The sequence below is a fragment of the Pseudopodoces humilis genome, chromosome 3 (genome assembly GCF_049639895.1).
Source record: "Pseudopodoces humilis isolate 2021_Gansu_Grassland_sample_001 chromosome 3, ASM4963989v1, whole genome shotgun sequence".
NCBI lineage: Eukaryota > Metazoa > Chordata > Aves > Passeriformes > Paridae > Pseudopodoces > Pseudopodoces humilis.
Window position 1 is genome coordinate 26,008,953 of NC_142202.1, and position 17,668 is coordinate 26,026,620.

Here is a 17,668-nt window from a genome sequence, read left to right on the forward strand (position 1 = left end):
AATGGAAACTCATTAATATGAAAAAGCTTCTCTTATAAGACTTTTTTGCACTTTCTATCATTGTATCTGAATGATTAGGTTGTATGTATTAATTTCATTGCATGGTTAATACTGGCTTTCTCACCTTGAGGCGGCAGCTTGCAATAAGATCACCCAATTTGCAGTGTAAGTCTTTTTGGGGGTTTACATGTTTAATAAACAATTGAACTATTTTCAGTTAATAAAAATGCAGATTCTAACAGAGCAAAGTTTAAACTTACAATCTACCCACAGAGAGAAAACAAATTTTCCAATTCAGTTCTGGACATACAAACATAAATATGTCATATTTATTCAATAAACCAAGGGAAAAATATTATTTCTACAAGTGTACACTATAATGGAAAAGCACCTTACCAAAATCACTTTGGGCACATTCTCCTTTCTAAAGAATATGGCACGAACAAAGCCATTTTCTCTACCATCTGAAAGATTTATACCATATCTGAAAATTAATTTGCTGTCCAAATATGGGCTTCATCAATTTCTTATTCAACAACTGGACTGATATAGCAGTGATTTGTTTCACAAATCTCCACATTTAATGTCATGAAACAAATTTAGTCAATAGGGAAATTTAATGAAGGGTCAAACCAGTATATATCATCCCCCTCTCCAAAAGTTTACACCTGCAGTTTAGTATCATTACCCATTTAGCTTATTATAAACAAGCAATAAAAGAATTTTTAAATTTAAATTTGCACCATAGATGAACACCTCAGCATGCCTCAGAATTTAAAGTACTAACGCAGACATAGTGCCCTATACATATTTATGTCCTTCCAGCATGACGATCAGTATGATCATCACGCAAATGAGAAAATGTTAACTATTGAGTGACACCTTTATCTTAAGTTACACTTTCCATCAAACTGAAAACACATTTGCAAGTTTTACACACATTTACATAAAAATCACAAATGAGGATGTGATGACACAGCATAATTATATTAAATGCAATTGAACATACTTAAGACATAAGAGTTTCAAGTTGGAAATAACAATTCTTCAGCATTCACTGAAAAATAAGATGCTACACAACAAACTAAAACAACTTATCACTATAACCTCACTGTACTGAGATATCAGTTACATCATCCAATTTCACACTATAGTACTGTTTTCTATAGAATACATTAATTTCTGATATCTCAAATCTTAATCTTCATATTACACTGAATATATGCATATTACACTGTAATATGCATTTCTCTAGCTGCAGGCTGCAGCACACTACCACAGTTACCACAGAATTTTTTCTATCACTTGAAGTTCACTTCAGTAGAATCACAGCAGAAATATATCAATACTGCTCCCAATAAGAAGACAAAAAAATACAAGATTTATTATCACTAAATCTTGTTCTTACCACTTTGTGTCACCAACTTTTGTTTTTAAGTAAGCTGGAGCATATATGCTCAACTCCGAGGTTTTGGGGTGAATAATTAGCAATATGAAGAAATAGTTAAAGCAAGATGCACTTGATCATAAAATGCTGCTACCAGGCCATTTAGAAACCAAGACAGAAAAAATAAAAGAAGGAAAGAAACAAACTGTCCCAAACCTAGTGCCTTAGCATGCAGAGTGTTTTTTAACATTCTCAAAAGCATTTACTATTTACTTCAGGAAACAGCTTACAAGTCAAAACACGCTGGAGATTTTTGTCATTTTGTTTTGCTTCAAGCTGCCAATTGTTAGTCAAGATTACTATTCATTTTACAGGAGTGTTAAGAATGCAAATGGTTAACAGTAGTATAAACTATATACTTGGTTTAAGTTTGAATGTCTAAAACTATTACACACTGCATTCATCTGCATTCCCTGTTTATGGGAATGAAATACGTAGTCATTTGAAGTCCACAATATGTATACTGTGTTTGAAATAGCTGCAGATTTTACAAGCACATTATTCTTTCCATTAGGATTAAAACCTCACCGAATAGCAATTTGTGAGAGAATTCTAGCAGGGCCCTGAGCCCAGAACTCTGACCTCTGATGAGATGCTTGGCAGCAACCAACTCTAGGTCTAAGCAAAACATCTGGTTTGAGTTAGACTTCCTGAAAAAATAGCCCTTGTACTGGGGAAACTGGTATTCACTCAGCTTTGTCTATACACTTTGACTGACTGCAACACTGTTGCGGGGAGGGGGGGAGGAAGAGAAAAAAAAAATGCTTTGCCAGAATGCACGTCAATCACTGTAGACTTCTTGGTGGCCTCCAAAGAGCCAGGCACTTACACTAGGAGACACTGTACACGTTCGTTCAAGCTTCTTGGGATTTTTGCTATAGTACTCCATAGCTCAATATTTTTTTCAGAATTAGTGCCAACTCTGAATTATCTAATCCAAAACTACAGTCGAGTTTAAAGTATAAATTTTGCCTAAAGAAATGGTTTATGCAGATTCTTTTTAAACAATAATTCATTTATCATAATTTTTCTTACAAATTTAGACAATCACTGTTACCATAAAATGAATGAGGATATTCCTAACAAAAACACAAACTCTCTCTGCCAAGAAATTTGTGAGAACAGCAACAGCTCTTGGTTGGCTCCCAAGATTTTTCATAGGCAACATATTGCTACATGCAGTACCTAGTGATAAGAGCAGGACAGAAGGGTAACTAAAGAGAATGCTGATACAGTGGGACAGGTTTCCAAGCCTCCTGCTCTCAGACATGTAATCAGCAAAAGCTCCAACAAGAAGGATTAGAAAAGGATAGAGCTGGTTCTTGCTTCTCATTTTCCTGAGATGGGAAGTACACCCTATCACAAGGGTAGATGAAAAGGAAGAAATCCACAACAACTGCAGGCTTGGCAAGAGTTGCACTTTGTTCAAGCTGGTAGACTGGGTAAGGAGCACAAGAACAGCTTGGTGGGGTAGGTAGGACACAGCTTTGCTAATAGACATGACTGTCAATTAGTATGAAGCCAAACTTAATTCAACAGACTTTTTTTTTTTTTTGCAGGACATTTTGTATTTTAAGCATCATAGTGAAGTCTTATTTAAATAGTTTAGCCACAATAATGAAACAGCTAGCAGTAGTTACTGAGACCTGTTACATTAATAGATACACAAAGCAATATTAAATATCTTATACAGGCTAGGAAAGCTCAAGATAATTGAATCTGAAAGCAATAGAGAGTTTAATGGAGATCTCTGTCAACACATTCATCAATGTTGCATATACACGCATGTATGGATAGGAGATGTGTGATAAAATTTATCTATGCACAGCTTTCCTATGTACAGGGACATTTACCTTTAGGCACTATTAGTAGGACCTATTTCTATTACTTGAATACTTTTTCTGCACACTGTCTACTTAATAAAATGTACTGTGGAGAAAAAAAATCTGAAAATTTATTTTCATCTATCTACTGCTCTATTTTACACAAGTCTGTCATGTGAGTGTATATTGTTAATCTGCTCATAGTTTATTTTCTTCCTGTGACTGCTAATGCAATAATATTTTTATGCCTGTTCTAGCAGTAACTTTACACTGGAATTAAATGTCAATTTCTACTTTCCACCTCCAAATTTTAAATTAAATGCCATTGATACCAACCCCCTACATTCAGGCAAAATGCAGCCACCAGCTCACAAAGGGACATTTGTAAAATAAGCCTTGCTTGTTTGAACTGCAACACTGCCATCACTGGAGTCTCAGCTGGGAGATCTAAATAAATAAAAATAAACCAAAGTAATAAACACCATGTTTTATGGAGCTGCCCAGAAATTAAAAAAAAAAAAAAAAAGGAAAAAAGGAAAGGGAGAGAGGAAAGGGAGAGAGGAAAGGGAGAGAGGAAAGGGAGAGAGGAAAGGGAGAGAGGAAAGGGAGAGAGGAAAGGGAGAGAGGAAAAGGAAAAGGAAAAAGGGAGAGAGGAAAAGGAAAAGGAAAAAGGGAGAGAGGAAAAGGGAGAGAGGAAAAGGGAGAGAGGAAAAGGAAAAGGGAAAAGGAAAAGGGAAAAGGGAAAAGGGAAAAGGGAAAAGGGAAAAGGGAAAAGGGAAAAGGAAAAAGGAAAAAGGAAAAAGGAAAAAGGAAAAAGGAAAAAGGAAAAAGGAAAAAGGAAAAAGGAAAAAGGAAAAAGGAAAAAGGAAAAAGGAAAAAGGAAAAGGAAAAAGGAAAAGGAAAAGGAAAAGGAAAAGGAAAAAGGAAAAAGGAAAAGGAAAAGGAAAAAGGAAAAAGGAAAAGGAAAAGGAAAAAGGAAAAGGAAAAGGAAAAGGAAAAGGAAAAGGAAAAAGGAAAAGGAAAAAGGAAAAGGAAAAGGAAAAGGAAAAGGAAAAGGAAAAGGAAAAGGAAAAGGAAAAGGAAAAAGGAAAAGGAAAAGGAAAAAGGGAAAAGGAAAAGGGAAAAGGAAAAGGAAAAAGGAAAAGGAAAAGGAAAAGGAAAAGGGAAAAAAGGAAAAAGGAAAAGGAAAAAAGGAAAAGGGAAAAAGGAAAAGGAAAAAGGGAAAAGGAAAAAAGGAAAAGGGAAAAGGAAAAAGGGAAAAGGAAAAGGGAAAAGGAAGGAAAAGGGAAAAGGAAAAGGAAAAGGAAAAGGAAAAGGAAAAAGGAAAAAGGAAAAAGGAAAAAGGAAAGGAAAAAGGAAAAAGGAAAAAGGAAAAGGGAAAAGGAAAAGGAAAAAGGAAAAGGAAAAGGGAAAAAAGGAAAAGGAAAAGGAAAAGGAAAAAGGAAAAGGAAAAGGAAAAGGAAAAGGAAAAGGAAAAAGGAAAAAGGAAAAAGGAAAAAGGAAAAAGGAAAAGGAAAAGGAAAAAGGAAAAGGAAAAAGGAAAAAGGAAAAAGGAAAAGGAAAAAGGAAAAGGAAAAAGGAAAAAGGAAAAGGAAAAAGGAAAAGGAAAAAGGAAAAGGAAAAAGGAAAAGGAAAAAGGAAAAGGAAAAAGGAAAAGGAAAAAGGAAAAAGGAAAAAGGAAAAGGAAAAAGGAAAAGGAAAAAGGAAAAAGGAAAAGGAAAAAGGAAAAGGAAAAAGGAAAAAGGAAAGGGAAAAAGGAAAAGGAAAAGGGAAAAGGAAAAGGAAAAAAAAGGAAAAGGAAAAAGGAAAAAGGAAAAGGAAAAAAGAAAAAGGAAAAAGGAAAAGGAAAAGGAAAAAGGAAAAAGGAAAAGGAAAAAGGAAAAGGAAAAAGGAAAAGGAAAAAGGAAAAGGAAAAAGGAAAGAAAAAGAAAAATAAAAAGAGGAAAAAAATAAAGAGGTCCTCCTGGCAAACTTTAAAGATTAGACTTAAAGATTAGACTTAAAAGCTGCCTCTCTCATTCCGGAAGACTTTTGGCCCCTGCTACTAAATGCCACTTATTAAGGACAGGCAGCTGTGGGCAACAGGGCCACCCACACAACTGCCCATGATGCCCTTTGGAGCTGCAATGAGATGCACTTCTGTCCACAGAAAACAAAACAACATTCCAAAGTAATGCAACTTAGGAAATTTCTGTGTGCAACAGGAGTAATGAATCCTACAACTATCTCAAGCAACATGAAGCATGTGGAAAAACAGAGCTTCATAGCCCAAGGCTTTGTAATATATAGTTATGTTCACCATGGAGCTAAATTTTTCTACTACTGATGGCATTCCAGTGGCCCTGTTATCCAAATGTATGATATAAAACAGTTTTTCTGCTATTGAAGAAATTAATCACATATGCCCATAGATTTTTGTTTTCTGGAAGACTGAATATAATTTTAGAATCATCATCATCAGCTGGTTGACAGCAATAAAGACAACATTCACTTTAAATAACCCTGAATTATATACAGTTGAGTAAATTTAAATTTGTTTTGCTTTAAGGTCTTCCAAAGTTGAAGCCAACATGCTGAACAAAAATATTAAACTATCTATAACCCTGTGTCAACATATGATGCTACTGGGAATGGTAAGTGAATTAATTTTCCAAGGAAAATTAATTACTTATGACTTACAGTTGTAAAAGCAAACAACGTAACTCTGGATTAGGGCACATTTAATTTCTGTTTGGAGTAGCGATTAAATTAATTTCATATAATTCATGGTATGTAATGGAAAGCAGAACAAAGATGAAATCTTAGACAATGACTGACACAGAAAAAAGTGTATATTTATGTTCCTGATACAAAAATAAAGGTCACAGATATTAATCACTGTCTAGCGAAACATGATTTTAGTTTCTAAAATTATTTTTTCAAAACTGTTTGTTAGGGTAAGTGTTATTAGCAAGATAAAAATCTAAAAAGCAACAAATTACAAAACATCAGAGAAATCTTGCATGCTGCATTGTCTCAGTAAAAAAGGACTAAGATTTTCCGTGATGTCTGTTGAACAACATAGCTGTCACAAAATTACCATGAGGAACAGCAGCACTAGTTTAAGTTCCTCCTACATTCATTTAAGTTCATCTTACTTCTTACTCCTCAAGAGAGAAGAAAAATTTGATCACAGGTCCAATATTAAAACAAATATGTACATTTGTATGAATTTTAACAGTTACTTGCATTTAATAGTAAACAATTAATGAGAAAAATAAGTTCATAGCTTAAATAAACATATGAAAGAATTCTTGCAGCATTCCATAATTTGGTATTTGTTCAAATTACATAAAAATAATGATTTTATATATTTCATTGCAAAACATCAAGTTCTTACTTTACTTAATACAAATCAATCAAACCATATGTATTAGCAAACCATTTATGGTTTTAAAGTATCATAAGAATTTTAATTGCCACTTCTGTTCTCCTGCTGAACCAAAACACAAATTTATTGCTGATTTCAGATTTTTGGGTATAAATCATCAGCTCCTGTGCTACGAACTCACATGGAATCTCTCAAAAACATGACAGTATTAGTACTTCTCCTTATGAGTCAAATGAATATACTGTTAATTTATGAAACCAAAACAACAGATGCAGCAGATGACCACTGCACAGCAAGCAGTGACTATGGAATTCCACCAACAAATAATATTTACATTTGTGGTGTTTAAACTGGCTCCACACACACATTCAAAGCAAGTGATTCACATCCCTAGTACCACTTTTACCTGACTTCAGACACTAAAGAGATGTTTTTACTATGGTAATTGTTTGAACAATTTTATCATTATAATATTTACATTAAAATCTGAACACAATTCATAATATAACATCTTAGAAATTAAGTTCACAAAAAAGATGACTGAGCCTGAAACACAAATTCACAAATAGCTCATAATGGGTATGCAGCTCTCTGGCAGTTTTTTACTGTAGCATTTTTAAGACTGTCTCAAAAATGCAAAGAACTTAGGTTATGCAAATTTAACTGAAACCTAGATGAAAGGAGCTGAACAATTCTTCAGTGCTAAAACTCGCATATTTTCACTTAAAGTCATTAAACACTTGAAATATAAATAGGAAACCCAACAGCATCTCACACATTTCAGAAGCTGTTTAACCAAAAAGTCTTTTACAAAGACAGACTTTATCATCCTCTTTTCTGTTTCAGCTTTTAGTCAATTAAGTTTTTGCAATCCAATGCACAGAGAAGCCATATCAAGCTGATTTGCAGGATCCCAGCCCCACAACTCTCATTTTGCTCCTCTTGCCACTTGGCTCCCCCAATAGAACTGTCTTTCAAAAAGTTTAATCTGCCTGGGTGGATCTTCACTCAGGTGGCCCTCCTATGTTTGAATTAGCTCTGTCCAAGTACATTTACGAGATTGGGGAAAAAAAAAAAAAAATCAAACTGAAATATTATGCAGGCTTGCAGACAGGGTACCCTAAATCTGAGCAATCCTGCTCGCAACTTTCTATGTGCTGCTTTTATGGAGGTCTGGAAGTAAACAACCTTTACACCTATTTTTCACGAACAATAACATATATTGCTTTAACCCTATTATAGCACGAATCACAAGTCTATAGTCATATGGTGACAAAAAGTTCCTAACAAACTTCTGCCAAGAGAACTGGTAATTAAGCAATCAACATGGAGGGAAAATCTGTCCAGCAGGATCTGTTTCCTATAAACACCCTTAGATCATCTCACCTCAGTACACCAACACTTCTGGAGCTTCCCTGCTTTTCCTACAACCTCAGCAGCTCTGTAAAAGCCCACATATGCAGGTACAAACTCTCTAACAACAAATAGCAGCAGCGTGAGGGGGGGATTATTAGCAGTAATGTCTAAAATTTACCTGCAGTTCAAGTTGCTTACAAAGGCACATCTCTGACAAGTTTTCAAATGCTGTCCACAGTGCATTTTTGGTGACAGCAGTAAAAGGAGATGCAGTCCATGGGCAGTTTTATGAGTGACATGTGCAGATGGGGTGATACTGCTCTGCTCTTGCACTCTTTGTAAATACACATGCACACATTTTCCATCATTTCCTTAAAGGGGCAGCATCTCACCTCTTTGAGCTGGCATGTTTTCCTGGAGATGCCAGTAAATACAGTGTACTAGGTAAAATAAGTAATAATGCAACAGTTATTTCTTTCTATATTCCTTTGCTTTATTGCAAATGACTGTAATAGACTAGCAAAAGTTTATTGTGCTTTGCTGGCAGAACATTTGATTTCTCTTTGCCAGCCAGAGAATAGGTAGATGCAACCAGAGAGACTGCCAAGTTACAGGATACATAAACCACTCCTGGCAGTCAGCAGAACCGCTGCTGAAGATTAAATTACACAAACTTGCCAGAGGTGTAACTTACTAGGAAAGCATGCTTAAGTTTTGTGCACCTACTTCAGTGGCGTGGGGAAGCATCCAAAACATTATGGGGTTATTACCTCTCCCTGGCAAAGCTGTTTGCGAAGACTTTGCTCCCACTGGATGTCAGATGCCTTGGCTCACAGAGCTTTACTTTTTCAAAATGAAAAGCTCTCATTTACCCTAAAAATAGTGCTGGGCAAAGAGCACATACGATTTTTTTGCTTGCTTTCCTCACAGAGCTAATATTTCATTGCTACTATAGCAAAATTAAGGATTCCATAACTTGCTCAGTGCTAAAAATCCTGTATTAAGCACAGACCTATTCATCAGTATACATATCCATTTAAGTAAAAAAATAAATACACTTATTTCCTTACTGACAAGACACTGGGTTTTAGGACTGCTCTTAATATTTTATAGGTACAGCCACCACACCCTGTCCCTCAAAAAGTTTTTATAAACCTTAAAATCTTGAGTACTTCTCTCCCTTTTCCATAAATTTCAAGGCAAGCAATCCCTTGCAGTATGCAGCAAAAACATTCAGTGACAGTAATCTCTTTGCAGATTACAGGTTCGAAGGAGAGGTTTAAGTTTCCTTTATTGAGGAGCAGAGGTAAGAGCACAGTGAAATACTATCCTGCATGTCCCTTTCTTTAAAGTCCCAGTGAGTTTATTCAGATATGAGATTCAATACATAAGCAGCCCAGAAGTTGTCTGGTTACTTTGTTTTTGTTTTGTTTAGTTTGTTTTTTTTAAATTTACAATGATGGTAATGTATCCTTTAGCCTATTTTTAAAATTTATGTAAATATAGCCAGTTTCTTTAATTTCAGTCAGATTTCAGTCCACTAGCACATCTCCTTTTATTAGGTTTTTTCAACTTAAGGTACATCCATTACCAACCAGCTGCCATATACTGCCAAAAAGGAGTGATTTACATTTATTACTCAGTTGTTTGATTACTGCAGTATACACATAACTAAATACTGGTATTCTCACCCTTAGACTTTGCTTTATTTAAGCAAAGGTTCTCTGTAGGCAACCACTTCAATTTAAGTATAGAAAACCATAAACAAACTCATGAAATTCCAATGTTAATCAAGGAGGTTCAATTCTTTGCTGAACTGCGGGTGCATATTCAGTTCAGTCATACAGAAGGAATGCTGAAGCCTTTTGTAGACAGGCTGTTCAACTGGATGTTGAAACCTGCAACCTGCAATTCTAACCAGCATGAACAACATTCCTGATTAACTGTGTTTCCACAGGAGCTGATGTGAATCACACAAAATAAAGAACTTCTCACCTAATAAGATATCCCATTTTCTTAATAAAAAAAAAATAATGTAAGCTGCAAACCCACACAAACTTGTCTTAATAAGCTTAATACAGCAAGCTCAAGTTTAAGGCTGTTTTGACAATCCCACCCCAAAGGTTTAAAAAAGACACTCTTGCACATCATGTCATCATACTCTCACATCATTTGTGAGTGATTCTCCGATGCTATCCATGTAACACACCTAACTACTCATATACTCCATGAGTCAATCAAGAAAATCCTCCAAAATAGAAAAATACCAGAAAAACTCCTTAAATAATCAGTGAAAAACACACTCTCCTGACTGGAAAAACAATCAGCTTCAGTACTTTCTCCATGCTATTACATAAAAGTGTACTATATGAAGATTTAACCAAAATCAGATACCAAGAAGATACCAATCATATATGTCACCGTTAAAAACTGTATCTATTCTAAGGAAAAAAGAAGATAAAGGTTTTCTCAAACCAAACACTGGTTCTTTATGATGACTGATGTTTGGATTCTGACAACTCATTTGCAATCACTAACTACTTCACAGCTTTTTTTGTTGTTAGAAGCTTTCTATTTAAACAAAATATCCAAGCTTCCATTTCTAGAGAAACAATACAACATTTGCTTTACCCAAACAAAGCTACTGAGTTCTGTTTCCTGGGGTTTTGTAAGAACAGGCTAACAAATACCTGCAGTGCAAGGGACCAGCCGGGTTCTGTTGCAGTAAAGACAACAGAAATGATGCAGGGAATCTTTCAGCCCAAAGCTGAATCAGTATGACCCAAGTGGTCAAACTCTTATACTTAGAGGTATCCCTGAAGTCTCTCCTTTTGATCTCTGTATTTCTAAAATGTTGCTTATAGTTCAGCTCTCAGATATCTCCATTGCATCAAATATACAGTCAGATTGCCTCAAGCAAATAATAGGCATGATGGGTTTTCACCGCAAGAATAAAATTTTAAGTAGTACTGCTGTCAAAAGTGGGGTTAATACCACACCTCACAACAGGAGGGTTAATAGCCTTCCTGTTGCAGAAGAACCAGCTGGAGGTAAAAAAAAAAAATCTCAGCAGTGATGATGCCATCCACAGACATCTTTTGAGGGAGAAGAAAACTGAAGAATGCAACAAATGAGAAGGGCTACGTGCAATTTCAGCCACATGCAGGAGAGACCAGTAACATCATTCCACCACTGTCTATCAGTTGCCTCTCACTGGCCTTGAGCAAGGAAGGACCAGACAAAGATGGTCTGAGACAGGAGACAACATTCTACAGACTTCTAGAAGAAAGAAAAAAAGCTCCTTTGTTTCCAATTGAGACACAACCTTCAGTTAGATGCTTCACTATTAACTAGCTGGCTGTAGATTTTAAAGTGGTTTGTATATGCAATGCCATAATTAAGAAAACTGGTCCAACTAAAGAGAAAGTGTGTTTGATTAAAAGCATTCTCTAAAGTTGCACTGTTGTTTACCAAAACATACCCATCTTCTTTGGGGGAAAAACTCAAGCCTAGAAGGAATATCAAATTGCAACTGAAACAATAAAACATCCTACAGGTAATAATCAAATGCAAAACCAATGCACTCCAATAACTAGAGGACCATGGAAAGAACATGGACAAGAGGGATAAAAAAGACATTTCCAGATTCAGTTATTATCAGACTCCTTGATTAGGCTTTATGAAATGCTCCTTTGATCAGGACCTTCCAGAATTATATAGAAAACAAACCAAGAATTAGCTCAATCTTTTTTTTTTTTCCTTAAGGGAATGCTACTTGTGTATTGTTTACAGATTTTATTTATTTGACACAAAATATTCCAGATACATCTGTAATCAAGTATCTTCCCACTTCAGAAGTCACAGAACTACATACATTATCCCTTACATCCTTTTAGGGTACTAATTTTCCAAACATGATCAACAGTGAAGATGTTGCCACACCCAAAACCAGATTATGAACAGATTTTTGGAATCCTAAAATTACACAGACCAAATATGATGCTGCTTTTTCAAGATCAGACACAGTGCATTTTTTAGCATTACACAGAATTTGTCAAAAATTCTAATCTTACAACACAGATCATATATTTTGTTCACAGGCTACAGATGAGTTTGACCTCCATCTCTCTAGAGGTTACTGGATTTTTTACGATCCAGGGATTTTGTACATGAAATTAACATCAAAAGACCAACCAAACATAACATATTCCTTTAGCTCTATTTATAATTTCTCTGCCTTTTAACAAAGATTCAGGTTTTGACATTTTAAAATTATATTAATTTAATTCCCCTCTTGACTGTGATGAAAGCTTATGCTTAGTGCTGCTTCACTCACCTCTGAAAAGGTGGGTTTTTATTTGAGAGTAAAGATTTTTTTGCTTTCTTATTCATTTTCTTTGCTCTGAAATTCAATTCTGTAACCACAATCTTTGTGAAGCAGCTTTATTCTCAGCTCTTCTCTATATCTTCCAAGACCATTACACCTGCAATGGTAATTCTTCGCCAAAATTCAGTGTAGAGCAAAGTAAAGTCTTGAGCCAGGACCTGCTTCTCCCTGAACAGAAACTTAGCTTTCAACTGGCATCGGAAGGTGACAAGGCAAATATATTCTGTATCAGGCAAAATCTGGGCTTCATGTTCAACTACAGAAGAAATCATACTAATATGGCCTGAAGGTGATAAATTAATTTTGGCTAGGTTCCTGTCTGGGAGGAAAGAACAATTTTCCTAATGAGATAAAGATGAAGGAAGACAAGGACCTTTAGGCAATTGGAATTTTGTCTGAGAGAGGCTCTAATAAATCAGGTTGTGCTTCTCTGTTAAAGGAAATATCTGTTAGGAGATCTGGGGCCTGTTTATTTTTCTCTGACAAACCTGATTTTCTTGGCAGTGCACAAACTCAATAATAAATTGAAATGAGAATAAAAGCAGGTGGCCAAGTTCAAGTTTCAATTATTTTTTTTTTCCATCTAAAATAAGTAAACAAATCCCAGCTGATGGGATTCAATTTACACAGATCTCCTGCTACTTGGAAACTTGCAATTCCATATCTGAAGTATCCACACCCAGAGCAGCAGATTTGCTTGGAAAACTTGCCTTAGAAAAACTACAGAACACCAATATTCTCACAAACACGCACACTACATACCAAGAGACCAGATGGGAGGGATCCAGAATCCCATGGAAGTAGCAACTGGGGAAGATGCAGCCCCTTCACTCAGTTCTCTTTGTGTGGTGCACACTCCAAAGACTTTGGGCAAGCTCATACTGTAAGCAGCAGATTTAGCACATGACCACTTCACTTTCCTGTAGCACTGCTATCATTGCTGATAGCAGCAGAGCACATCCTACCCAAGGAGGTCACTCAGCTGAACACACAACGTTCCTGTACCACAGTCACATTACAAAAGCTACGGACTTCATCAGGCAGATTTTGCTTCACCAGTCTCTCAACTTCAACCTCTGAGAAAAGACTGCCTCTCAAGTAGAGTAATTTGTGACCTCTGGCTGTCCTAAACTGACAGAAGCCATGTCCCAAGTCAGTCAGGCTGCTGTGAAGGCAGCTGCCCCAGCTCTGCTGCCCTGCAAGCTATGCACTGATGCCCCTCTTTTGTGCCAAGCCAGGACATCATGTAGCTATTACCAACAACACAAAAAGATTGGGGCACTTGAGTAGGAATAATAGAAAAGGCAGAACAATCCCCTCAGGCAGTTCACACTTTTATTAATACACAGTGAGTGTGCAACCATCCCTCAAGAAATCACCTTATTGCTTGTGCTATACAGTTTCCATGGTTATGGGCAGCAGCAGTCTCAGCCTGCCTCTGTGTAATTGCTGACAGACTAATCACTATCCCTCTTTCAGGGCAAGAGTGCCAAAACCTGGATTTGTCAGATTCTTAAATATCAATTTCAGGGTGTTTAAGAAAGGAAAGGTCATATTTAAAAGCTAGGTTTAAAGTTACAGTAGGCCAAGAAAACAACCACCTCTGAAAAGATTGCTGTATTTCTAATCTAGCCTGTGATTGCAAATTTCACCACAGAAATTAATAAAAAAGCTACAGCCAGCATTTAGATTATGAATTAGAATGTAATAAAACTTTTCAAGTTGCCTTAGATATTATAAAATTCTATACCTGAAATACTCTTTATCTGAGGGATTATATCAGCCACTCCTCTGGGACTCCTAGCACAAAAAAACAGCTTTTTCCATGCCTATTCTCTGAGACACCAGCAATTGGCTGCCTCTCTAAAAGGAAGACAAGACAGAAAAGCTTAATTCCTCTTCTCTTCCCATTCCCTTCCTGCGCCACAAGAGAGCTGTCATGTCCAAAGGGCAGGAGACCTTCTGACTTTGTTATCAAGAGTACAAATTTACTTTCAGTAACATCACAAAAAGATCTAGCACTTGAGAAATTTATGTATCTTTAAACAAACATGCTATAGCTTCTGTGATGATTCTTAGGAATTTCAACAGTATCTACCTCAGAGACATATTCAAACCATGACAAGAATTAAAAATATACATATAGCTGGGAATGAACAATATTTGAGGCCTACCTCTATCCTAGGTTTCTAGGATTTATTTCTCTGAAACTTTTCATCTAACCAATTTGGACAATAAAAAATAACACAGCTGGGCATTTACTTGCAACACACTTGTATTGGATCAAGAAGCTTCTCTGGAAGGGCCAAGAACATGGTACTTACCTTGTTCTCAATGAATGAAAAGTAAATTACACTAGCCTCAGTCTCTGAGATTGCAGTGAGCTGCTGCAATATTGTACACTGAAATATTCGTATCATAGTATAACGATCCCAAAACCAAATGACCACAACCAATTCCATGTCTTTTTGCTTTAAATGTATGCTTGTACAATGTCCTCATGGGCCACTGAGATGATGTGCATTTAAATCAATACCTTCTAGACACAGCAATGCAAGCTCTTAGTAATTAAGAATTCACAGTATAATGCAAATAGTAAAATATTCCATCTTGGAGACTGTTTTAAAAAAATGAACTTCCCTAAATGCTGACATACATAGCATTTTGCATTTGTTTGTTTTTTTAATACTTCCTTCCTTAAAGCAAGGATGAACAAAAATCTGCATCACTTCTTAAGCACATGATGGATGGATGCCCATATGTTATAAAATGACAAGTTATGTACCACTTCTTAACATAATACTCTTTGTAAAGAAACTTGGAAAGTAAAAGTTTCTTCTCAGAAATAACCTACAAAAATGGATAAAAATGTTTTCCAATTGAGCTTTACTAAATGAAAAACTTCTAAACAAACCCTCTTACTACAAACTTCTTAGAAGGAATGCACCTAATAGTATAAATTAATGGCTTCCAAATGAAGGATCAATATCTCATTGTATTTTACACAAAGACCTAAAACCCCATTGCTGTAACAATACAGAAAAAGAGAAAGCTTTACAGATCAGGTTACCTGTCTTATTTGATGTTTTTAATAGACTATACATCTAGCTACAGCCATTTCACAGTCACAATCACAATCATTACAAGCAGAGATGTAAAAAAAGGCAGTTTATGACTTTCAAGCACTTACTACCACTCCATCAACTCTGAAAACTTCTTTTAAAGGAGACATAACTAGTTGACAATTATAAAGCAGCATTTTGGTCTTGCTCTATACCATGATAGATTACTTAGATTAAATGATACATATTATTTTACCTGATACATTCCAACTCCTATGTGTTTGGGCTCGATTTTCACTAGCTCAGCTAATGGGTCTTGGACGCGTCTAGCTATGGAAACTGAAAAACAGAATTAGAAAACAGCTATCACTTTTCTCTGAAAAACCTAAAACATGTAATTGCTTTTTCTAAGGTGTTTTGGGTTTGTTTTTTTTACATCTTCTATGCATTTAATTTTTTTTAAACCTGTTATTAATAATAATATAGAATTATTATTCTATATTATAGAATCCTTCTTTATTGTTAGACATGGACACCACACGTACATTAATCAAACTTTTTGGGTAATTCCAGCAAAGACCTAGAGATATTTTAAACTGTAATCATGACATTTAAAAAGTTTTTCTGAGCCACAGAGTTAATAAATAAAACTGTGTACACTATATTTTTCCTTTTTTACCCATAATAAATGCATATGTAACATTTAACATTAAACTCTGTAAGAACCTTTAGCCCCAAACCAGAGATACAAGAAACAAATAAACATTTAAAACAATAACAGAGTGTATCTGTTCATAGACTTATTAATCCAATATAGTATTTCCTAAGGTATGTATCAGATATTTATATATTTATCTAATTCAACCATAACATTTAGTGTTCACTTTGAAAATGGTTCTTGGACTTTACTGATCTAAGCTGCACACCAAAGCACATCAATTTGCAACCCTTATAACCACATTTAGAAAAACAAAAGCAATTTCCAACATTTCTTGTGACATTAAGAGCATATGGGAAGAACCTTTGGTCTTCTAAATCCAAATGTTGAATCAAGACTGCATTTTTGAGGGCTGTATTTATTGATATATCATTTGCTTGCCAAAATCTCAGAAGAAAAAGCTTATTTCCAAACATCAGTTCATAAACTTGGTCTGATTCTGCAGATATTGGGTTGTATTCAGTATTTGCAACTGTGCTCCCTCCCACTTATATGAAACCAGAAGAGTTCTATCTACCAGTATTACATCCATAAATTATTTTTCTTCTCCTGACTTAAGACGAAACAGGTTAGTTGGCTTAGCAGCTCTTAGAACATTGATTCTACCTAGTGAAGTAAATACTAACGAAAGACAAGCGTTTTCCAAAAATCTTTCCAAATAATGACAAAAGATCCCTAAAAAAAGTATACAAACAAATAAAACCCTAAACCCCCAGAATTCCACAAAAAGCAAAACCCAAAAGAAAACAAAACACAAATATCCCAACTCAATAAAAATTAAAACAAAGCCCTCAAAATAAATAAATAAATAAATAAATAAAAGCACAAACATAATGTCTGACTTGTTGCCAAGGCTGTTTTTCCTACCACATGCACTTGCGCAAGAATAAGAAAATAGGGACCAAAGAAAGCTGTGGGCCTTTAAAAGCTATGTCCAGAATCAACCTCACAGGGCATCAGTCATTTCAAGAATTCTTTACATTTAAATACATTTCTACGCAAACCAGGAGAGGGTTAGAGGAAGAACAGACAGGAGTCAGGAACAAATACATATATATATATGCACAGTAGTTTGGTCAACAACACACAATGCTAAAACAGGAATACTGGAAGTATCTCCAGTGTTCACCAGCTGATTTCACACGTACACTTATGTGTATGAAAGCAAGAACATGGTTATAATTACCATATATATATAAAAAATAACCTGTAAGCCCCTTCACTGGACCACAGAAGTAATTGTATTAGTTCACAGAGGTGTTTAGGTTAGACACACCTTTGGAGAACATGAGCTGCCTTGTCTAACACCCCTGCTGAAACAGGGTTTGCTACAGCAGGTTGCCCCAGATCATGAGCAGCTGGGCAGAGACTTCATAACTTGTCTGGTCAATTCATTCCAGTGCTGGGTCACCCTAATAATAGGTAAATGTTTTATTCTGTCCAGACTGAATTTATTATGTTCCAATCTGTGCCCAATGCCTCTTGTACTAACAGAGGGCTTTACT

At 35.6% G+C, this 17,668-nt stretch overlaps 1 protein-coding gene across 4 annotated transcripts in view; it reads right to left on the reverse strand.

Annotated features, from left to right (window-relative positions):
* SRBD1 (S1 RNA binding domain 1) overlaps window positions 1–17,668 on the reverse strand; it is a 123,566-nt gene that overhangs the window by 33,837 nt on the left and 72,061 nt on the right. For all 4 annotated transcript variants that reach the window (XM_005523391.3, XM_088052878.1, XM_088052879.1 and 1 more), the window contains one exon: window positions 15,702–15,784. In XM_005523391.3, the coding sequence (XP_005523448.1) occupies window positions 15,702–15,784 (83 nt within the window). The remainder of the gene's footprint in view (window positions 1–15,701; window positions 15,785–17,668) is intronic.